General features: G+C 34.2%; 2 protein-coding genes across 3 annotated transcripts; one reads left to right on the top strand and one right to left on the bottom strand.

Annotated features, from left to right (window-relative positions):
- Positions 1-260: 260 nt before the first annotated feature.
- Positions 261-2,008, top strand: LOC110635463 (uncharacterized). The gene is made up of 3 exons (XM_021784801.2): positions 261-440; positions 548-613; positions 1,660-2,008. Exons 1-3 carry the CDS (start codon positions 393-395, stop codon positions 1,705-1,707), a joined length of 162 nt encoding a protein of 53 aa, XP_021640493.1. The 5' UTR covers positions 261-392; the 3' UTR covers positions 1,708-2,008.
- A 1,042-nt stretch (positions 2,009-3,050) lies between these two features.
- Positions 3,051-8,253, bottom strand: LOC110635462 (probable ribosome-binding factor A, chloroplastic). 2 transcript variants are annotated; one of them, XR_009146421.1, is made up of 4 exons: positions 7,838-8,253; positions 7,536-7,709; positions 6,361-6,569; positions 3,051-3,283 (listed from the first exon to the last, which is right to left on the bottom strand). XR_009146421.1 is itself a non-coding variant. In XM_058141333.1 (3 exons), the coding sequence occupies exons 1-3, from the start codon at positions 8,168-8,170 to the stop codon at positions 6,426-6,428; spliced, it is 651 nt and encodes a 216-aa protein (XP_057997316.1). In that variant the 5' UTR covers positions 8,171-8,230; the 3' UTR covers positions 6,109-6,425. The 2 variants fall into 2 exon arrangements, 1 of the variants encoding a protein (XP_057997316.1); XM_058141333.1 differs by lacking the exon at positions 3,051-3,283 and having other exon boundaries at positions 6,109-6,569; positions 7,838-8,230.
- Between the last annotated feature and the right edge of the window lie 1,192 nt (positions 8,254-9,445).

Here is a 9,445-nt window from a genome sequence, read left to right as displayed (position 1 = left end):
AATTTGAAAAAATTTACTAAAATTGATAGAATGAAAAATTAATATTAGGAGTGTAAGAAAATATTTGAATTATTTTTATGATTGAAGCATATAATTAAGTTAATTATTAAACTTAAAATTAATATAAATTTAAGATTAAATTAATTAAATTAAAAGATTTAACTAAAATTAAAAAATCTTACAAAAATTTGAATTTTCTTAGTCATATGGGATTTAATATTTAATATTTTCTTCGTGAAAAAAAAATATATTTAATATTTTATGATGCATTGCAGGCAGAGAATTGTTTGGGGATCTAAGCTAAGGTCCAAAATCAAAATCTAGGGCTTAGAAGAGTCTCATTGCAACTCTCCTCTTCTTCTTTTCCACTTCTTCGTTCCCTTTCTCAGGAAATGACGCCGCCGCCTGGACCCTACTCTGGCACCAGCACCATCGCCCTGGTACTTTCCTCATCCTCTGTTTGCTTCCTTAGAAATTACACGAAAAAAGAAAATAAATTTTATGAGTCTCTACTATTGAATTCAATCTTCTATTATTGTCATTTTAGGTGGCTCGTGTGTCAGCTTTCTCTCTGGGTCTTGTGTATGGGAACCTGAAACTCAAATATCTCAAGGTACGTAACTCGATTGTTTGTTTTTAATCTGATTTATTGATTTTTTTTTCAATGTGAATGACAATACCCTTATTTTTGGTTGCAATCCCATTATTTTATAATGCGTTTGCAATCATTTTCTTTTTGTTGTTCGATGGGTTTGTGCATTTTCTTTCCATTTTAATTGGTCTTTAGGTTTTGAATGGAGGATATTGTCCAGTTTGTGATATTGTACTTTATTCCTTTTCTCTAGTTGCTGTTTGTAGTTCATCTGCTGAGTTGATTTTTCAGCTAGGCAAATTTTGATCTGTTAACAAACCCAAACAAGAATCTTTGAGAAATTGAGGGGAAATGCTTAAATGAAAATTGTTTAATATTTGTAGATAAGTCTCTAATGCTAGGATACCAAGCTTTTTTCGACGCTTAACTGGATATTTGTTTATGAGACTTTAAAGATTTGAAGAGTGCTGAGAACTTGCGATCAATTTAAATAGCCTAATGGGCAATGCCAAGTCACTGCTGGACTTATGAGAAGAAAGCAGATGGAGAAGCATTCTTGATAGGATGGAACTGTTTCTTTGCTTGAGAGTTGTTTTTGTGCTTGTTTAATTTCACTTTACAAGTTGCTATAGCTATTTTTCTTTTGGTTGAGGTAGTTGCTTGTTGATTTAATTTATTTTCTTCACCTAACTCTCTTTTATCTGTTCTTATAACTTGTTTAAGTTGAATAGTAGTATTCTTAGAATACTTCCAAGCCTATTCTACTTTGTTTCATTCATGTGTTTCTTTGCAACTAATTCCCAACAATATGTTAACCTAACATCATTTTCTCTGTTTGTCTGTGTTTTTGACAAAAACATGAACAAACTCACATTTGCTTATGTTATTCACTTCTAACAGAGGACATATTTGGAAACTCTCTCTCTCTCTCTCTCTCTCTCTCTCTCTCTCTCTCTCTCTCTCTCTCACACACACACACACACACACACACACACACACGCCCTCAGGACAGTTATGATAGAGAGTACAAATAAATGCTTACTTGAAGCCTCTTTTTCCAAATGCAGGCAAAAGCAAAGTCTCACAAGAAAGCTGAAGCAAAGGCTCATCACTAACAGAGATGGGTTGTTTGAAGTTAGGAGACCTGAGTTTTGCTGGCATAGAAATAATGTGATTGCTTGGGATTGGAAAGGTACCCGATTGTCATATTGATGTAAAGCTTTTTTAGACCATGTTGCACAGGTTATATCTTTTCAAAGCTTTTTGGTGGAGGTTTTTAACCTAGTCTTTCGAGAATTGTTTACTTCGCCTGCCCTGGCCCCCAGAAAGGAAAGCTTATTTTGTATTGCTTAGCTGACAATGCGTAAATGTTGGAAAATTTCCTTGATTGAAATAATAAACATCAAGGTTTTACCAGTGTTTGATTCATAACATGATCTATCAATTTATCCTATTGTTCTGTATGGTGAACACTTGAACTTCAAACTTTAGAAAGAATGCTTGCTCCTAGTTTATTTTCCCCTTTGTAATTTCTTGGTTCCTTGATTTTCTTTGGCCTTGTCAACGCTCTGTTGACTAGTTTCTATTTCTTCACTTCTTTGAGCAATATTTCTTACTTCTTATGAGAGTTGTATTCAATGAAGTGAAAAAATGTGAGCATCATGTTAAATAAGTTGAATGCTTGGGTTGTAAGCGGTGGATATAATCGTAAAATTCACTGCCTGTAGCAGATTGCATATTTCTTGTATTATGATACCCCTTGCACATTGCTTGCATAAAGGAGCTACGATCCCCTTCGGAAGGAACCCTACATATGTGCACCTAATTGTTTCACCTTTTTCAAAATTAAATAAATAAATAAATTTCCGGTAAGGGAATATGTCAAAATGGCAGGAAAATAACGATAGTTTGCAGGGTTTAACGTTATTGCAAGTCCCATACCTTGCTTAACTAAAATCATTATATTCTTGTGGTTCTCTGGTGGCTGGTGCTCAATTTGAATTTTCTGCTGCTTGTATGTTAATGGGGATTTAATCCATTTCAGAAGCTTCTTCCTCTTTGGGGATTACGAAAAAAATGAAATAGCTGGCGTAAAACTCATCCTCACTGTAGATTCAGTTCTACAGTCTGCCTGGTGCTTAGGTTACTTTCTGTTTCAAAAAATGCTACTTAAATCATTTGTGCTATCCTCACGCAAATTACGATTTCCTCATGCCACCAGAAGCATACTGCAATTGATGGTCATTTGCTACCTGAAATGGTTTTCTCTTCAGAAGATTTTGTTATTCATGTGCTTATGAGGCCAAGTTAAGTCTCCAGACGGGAGATGAACCCAAGTCCCTGTGCCTGAGTTCAAGTTCAAGCCAGCTCTTTGGCAGCTCCACAAAGACAAGTTTCAGGCATGAGATACATGCCTAATCATTTGTCTACCCATGATTTAGGTCAGCTGGGCACGGGATTTGTGTTAAGCTTAATATGTTATGCATTAAAGATTTTAGCAGTTTTCAACACTATTCTGAATCTGACAGTCACATTAAAATCGAAAAATTAATTGGAAAATCATATACTACATGCATAAACTACATATTAGACGAGTAAGACAAAAAATCATGGCTAAGTTCTCACAGGATGAGATGGTCCAGGAGGCAGATTTGCTTCTGCCATATTAACAGTATGCTTATAATCTCTCCCCTGCATTAAATCAAGTGAAGGCTTTATAAACAACGGTTAAAGCATCCTAAAGTGAGCAAGTTGTGACACCACATGCCAGAGATAGTTCTAATATAAATTATAAGCATGAAATGTGTGATATCCTATTCAATGAATCCACAAAAAAAAAATGCAGCTTAGGTTTAACACATGCGCTAAAACCATATTCTGATATGCTTTCAGGCAATGCAACTCCACAAGGTAGCACATAGGTTTCTAAGTAGGATTAAGCGATTATTGGGGTTCAGTGATGGTTTGATTGACATTGATAATTAATTTGTCCCGTCATTCTTGTGACACCTTGGGTTGTAAATACTCCCAATAGTTGGTGGTTCTGTTGTATTGGAGATTGCTTAGTAATGAATGAAATTTCATTATTTGTTCCCTCCCCACCCCAACCAAAAGATAGAAAGAAAGTTGTCCCTTCAATCATCATGGAGAGGACACCTACTAACCATAGTTATTAAGGCGAAAGGCGACGCTAAAGCGATAAGGTCTCGCCTTGCCTTTTTTGCGAGGTAAGAGGCGCTACGCCGTAACATAGCCTAAATTATATATATTTTTTAGCGCGCGCACACACACATATTTATGTATTAGCATAATATACATATTCAAATTTAAAATTATTTTATTATTATTATTATTAACTATTAGAATAATATAATTTTCAAATCTGCTTATAAATTACTTTTTTATTATAATTGTTTTATGGAATTGTATTTATTATAATTACTGCCACTAATGACTCCACCAATATAGTAAAGTCACCTAATTACTCCACCAATTACTCTCACTCCAATTTATTGCCATCAATTTACTGCCACCAACCTGCTGTATTTCATTTTGTTTCTTCTTCTTCCTTGGATTTTCGCAGAAACGTGGTTCTGCTTCTTCTTCTTCCATCTACTCCTTTCTTTTTTTTTTTTTTTAATTTTCACAGAAAACTACTGCTTCTTTGGCTACTGCAGTGTGAAAATGAGAAAAGGTAGGGTATTTTTCATTTTAAAACACAGAAATAAAATAAATAAATAAAAAGAGGTAATATGAGAGAGTCGACGCCTCTCTCGCCTGGTGCCTCCTTGCTGTGGCGAGAGAGGGGCTCGCCCCTCTCATCCCAGGCGAGGCGAGGCACTGCCAAGCGAGGCGAGGCAGGCTTTTCAACCAAGGTTGTCAAACTTAGTTTATTTAACATAAAGTTGGAGGTCCATAAAGGAATAAACTTAAATCATAACATCATAAGATTTGACGAACTAAATAGAACAGTCATCAAATATGTAGCTTTACAAGTAAAAGGTCATAAATAAGCTTTTTAACATTTTGTTAAATAAGGCATTCAAATGATTTGATCTTTAAAAGTAACATCTCTATGATCAAAGTAATCAATGTGAGAGTAACTATAATCACATATCAATTTGACTAATTAATATTTATTTAAATTCATTATTATTATATTAACAATTACTATATTACACAATTTCATCAATAGTGAGGTCCATCACCAAGCTAATAATGTTACATAAGTACAATGTACACATTAACATAAACATGCACAAACATTATTGTAGGACTAGGACTAGTGTTATTAAAGGCACCAAAAGGCGTCGAGCGAGGCGGGGCGAGGCTGCCTTGCCTCGACTGGGATGAGAGAGGCGAGCGCCTCTCTCGCCACAGCGAGGAGGCACTAGGCGAGAGAGGTGTCGCCTCTCTCATATTACCTCTTTTATTTATTTATTTTATTTCTGTGTTTTAAAAGAAAAATACCCTACCTTTTCTCATTTTCACAATGCAGCAGCCAAAGAAACAATAGTTTTCTGTGAAAATTATAAAAAAAAAAAGGAAGGAGTAGATGTAAGAAGAAGAAGCATAACCACGTTTCTGCGAAAATCCAGGGAAGAAGAAGAAACAAAATGAAATACAGCAGGTTGGTGGCAATAAATTGGAGTGAGTAATTGGTGGAGTAATTAGGTGACTTTACTATATTGGTGGCTGGTGACAATAAATTAGAGTAATTGGTGGGGTAATTAATTGACTTTACTATGTTAGTGGAGCAATTAGCGGCAGTAATTATGATAAATACAATTCCATAAAACAATTATAATAAAGACAAAGTAATTTATAAGCAGATTTGAAAATTATATTATTCTAGTAGTTAATAATAATAATAATAATAATAATAATAAAATTATTTTAAATTTGAATATGTATATTATGCTAATATGTGTGTGTGTGTGTGTGTGTGTGTATGCGCGCGCGCACAAATATATATAATTTAGACTATGTCACGGCGGGGCGCCTCACTTCAAAAAGGCAAGGCGAGACCCTATCGCTTTAGTGTCGCTTTTCGCCTTAATAACTATGACTAGGACATAAGTAATAGTTCCATATATAATTTAACAGTGCTTAAGTAAATAATTTAACATTTAAAACTTGAAACAATACGAAAGAAGAAAACACAGATGCCAAATTGAATAAGTCTACAGTAAATAACAACTATAAGAAGAATTTAATGGTGTGCTTAAGTAAACACTTTAGAACTAGGAACTAGAAAGAAAGGGGGAAAAAGAAAGATTCCATATTGAACAAGCAGCAATGGTTTACTGACGTGGAGAGGTGATATTGCAAATTCACATGAGCAAAATCAGGGTTTTTTTTTTTTTTAAACCTTACCATGTAACATTGTATTGATTTTACCTTAAAAGCATGAGTTTGACACTATTTTTACTTGATTCTAAGTTTCTAAATGTTTCAAATTGTGCACATGTTTTTAATTCAAGCTCATAAAATATACAAATCAACTCACAAACTCATAGAATAACAATAATTCTAATTATATTTTGCTTGTTTGGCTCCTCGTAAGTCACAAAAAGAGTTTCTGAGATCAGAATCTTAAATTTAGCATAAGTAATAAACCAAGCCATTATTAGCAAATTAGCAATGCAGATCTTCTTATTGCTAAGAGTAATATAATTACATGTGTTAAACTGCAAACCAACTAATAACATAACCGACTAAAAGCATCATCCATCCAAAGAAGAAGACAAAGTCATAAAGAAACTAACCGGATATGAAGCATGGCCATGCCTGAAAATCAAACAACTGTGAAGCCAGGCAATTGCTGAAGTGTCTATTTTACATATATAATGTCCTCATCAGGGTCATCACCCTCCCAATCTCTATCATCTTGAGGTGAATCATATGATTCAGATAGATCATCTTCATCTAAGCCATTCTCCTTCTCAGCTTTAATTCTATCTAATATTGCAATCACCTGAAAGGTTAATTGAACATATCAGTATCAGCCGAAAACCCAATGACTGATCCCAGAAGATAAAATTATTGAAGATGTTGCCAGTATTATGCAAGAACAAATACATAAATGGAAAATCATATGTTCATTATCACCACAACAGAAAAACTCAAACCAACATATTTAATGAGTTCGAGTGAGATTGGCAAATATACAAAGAGATTCTTTGACAAAAATAAAGCCCATGCAATCTATAAATTGATTAAGCAGTCCTCACCATGACGTGAACTATATAAACAACATCAAAACTTAGTATTCACCAAGTTGAACAAAAAAGCCCTCAGTAAAACCAGCTGAATACTTATATGAGGAAAGGGAGAAACAGTGTGCAAAGACAGAAACCAAAAGATGTAAGAACTAGGCACATCATTGTATATCCAAATTTGAGGAACAAATACCAAAATCTTTATTTCTCACCAATTCATCTGTAACAGATCCGTAAAGTTGATATAGGCAAATGTCAAATAAAAATTTTCATGAAAATGGGCGTATACTAAATTTAGGCATGCATTAAAAGGCCACTTTTAAAAGGTTATCCAAAAACACCATGTCGAAAAATAGATATCCTGAACCAATAGCTGAAAAATCCATATCATCAGTCATCACTTTCATCATCCTTAAGGAAATTAGGCAAATGAAACTACAGAGAATATAGACAGTAAAATTCATCAACACTTGATAGTTTCCTAAGATGCCTCAGCTAGCTACATCAATAACAATGTGATGAACATACAAGAGTTAACTCTACACATCTCATCTTTCAGGAGACACTTTAAAATACATGGCAACGTTTTATAATGGTCATGTTAGTACCTAATGTTCATGGCTTCATTCAAAAACATAGACTTGGTTTTTGAACTTTTCCACTAGCAAAGGCAGAATTTTTCAATGCAGAGATGGTATATAAAGGCATAGTAAAGTTTTTACCCTGCTTCCTCTCTCCAGAGATTCATCTTCAATAAAACGTATCTCAGGAGTCAGCCTTAACTTCATACGCCTCCCTAACTCACTCCTAACATACTTGGCTTTCGATTTTAACCCAGCAATCGCAACCTCCTTTCCTCTGTCATCTCCAAAAACAGATACATACACTTTAACCACCTGCAGAAAACACATGTATCCAGAACAGCCAGTTACACCACGAAACATCACTCCCCTTAATTACTCAATACATATACGATAGCCATTCAATATTATCAACGATATTAACTATTTCACCAATTGGGTACCTGCAAATCAGCGGAGACTTCAACGTCACTGATGGTGGTAAGAGAAGACAGATATCTATCAGCACCCAAAGCAGACTCCGGCAGAACGGCGTACTGTAGCACCGTATCAGTTAGAAGCATATCGGAAAGCTCTCTTTGAATCTGCTTGGCCACCATTTTCACTCTCCTGGGTTTGGCCATGCACGTTATGGAATTAATTAAGGGCTTTGGTCGAAGGTGAACAGGGGCCATTGATGTTGAGGTCCAAATGGGGAATAGGTTGGAGTGGACGGTCGTGATTGGGGGTGAATTGCGCGGAGAAGTGAGGATAGGGTGAAGGTGAAGGTGGAGCATTGCTGCAGAGATCGTACCTCTTGGCTGCTGCTGCCTGCAAGTGCTTGTGGTCTCCCACTTTCTCGTTCGTTGTTATGGATTTTGGATCATTTTCCGGAATATCCAGAAGTGTATATGTAAGGGTATTTTGGACATTTGCCTTTACAAGGGTTTGGAATTGTTCTACTTTCAAGCCCGACTTCAAAATGGGCTCTGAGTCGGCTGGGCTCTCCGACTCCACATCCATACCTCGCTTCTGGGGAAAGGAAACTTTTTTCAAATTGATTCCGAGAATTTTGCAGCCAAATTGAATGTAGGGAAAAAGAAAAAAAAATGTTAAATTATTTTAATAATATGAGAAACGACAAATTTATTGCAAAATATGTTAAGAAAAGTGATTATTTTTTAAATATTTTTAATACTTGGTGGACATTTTTTTTAATTATAAAAAATATATAATATCAAGAGAAATTATTTGATAGTTGTTAGATAAGAAATGAGTCAATCTCAAATATATAAATGTTATTAAGACATGTATGAAAGGTGATTACAAATGTAAGAATAATAAAAAAAAAAAAAGGATATGGACAAATTTCTTATAATAGTGGGTTTATGTTAGAGATTAGTTTTGAGTTTATACCTTTTTGCTTTAGTTATAGATGAACGAATTAGTTATTATAAAAAATAAATAAATAAATCGGATCTAACTCCATCTCACAAACTAATTCAAGAGAGCAAAATTTATCTAAATTTTATATTTAGCTCAAATACTTTAATTTATTCCAAATCAATATGAGACAACAGTCATATTCAAGATGATGTCTCATAATACATATTATTTATAAATGATGCTGCTTTAAATGGATGAAATTAGTGAAAAAAATTAATCAAGGTTGGAGTTGTAGAGAAGGATATTGAGAGTATGAGTTTTAGACTAAATAGAAGTATGAAAGAATATATATATTGTGAGTTTAGCTCTCATGGAAAGAATGGAAGGGAGATTCGATTGAATGAAATTTTGGTATCAAAATGCAATTAATTCAAATACTTAGATTCCATCGTCCAAAAGAACAGAGTAACAGATGAGATATAATTCATAGAATCAAAATAGTATGAATGAAATAGAGGAGTGCGATGAGTGTATTATATAACTAAGATCCTTAAAAAAATGAAAGATAAGTTCTAAAAAACTGTGGTCAGGTCAGCTATATTATATGAGAGTGAATATTGGATATTTAAAGCATAATATATCCACCAAATGAGCATGATAGAGGTGTATATGCTAAAATGAATTTA

The sequence above is a fragment of the Hevea brasiliensis genome, unplaced genomic scaffold (genome assembly GCF_030052815.1).
Source record: "Hevea brasiliensis isolate MT/VB/25A 57/8 unplaced genomic scaffold, ASM3005281v1 Scaf1, whole genome shotgun sequence".
Taxonomy (NCBI): domain Eukaryota; kingdom Viridiplantae; phylum Streptophyta; class Magnoliopsida; order Malpighiales; family Euphorbiaceae; genus Hevea; species Hevea brasiliensis.
This window is presented reverse-complemented; position numbering and strand designations above follow the sequence as displayed.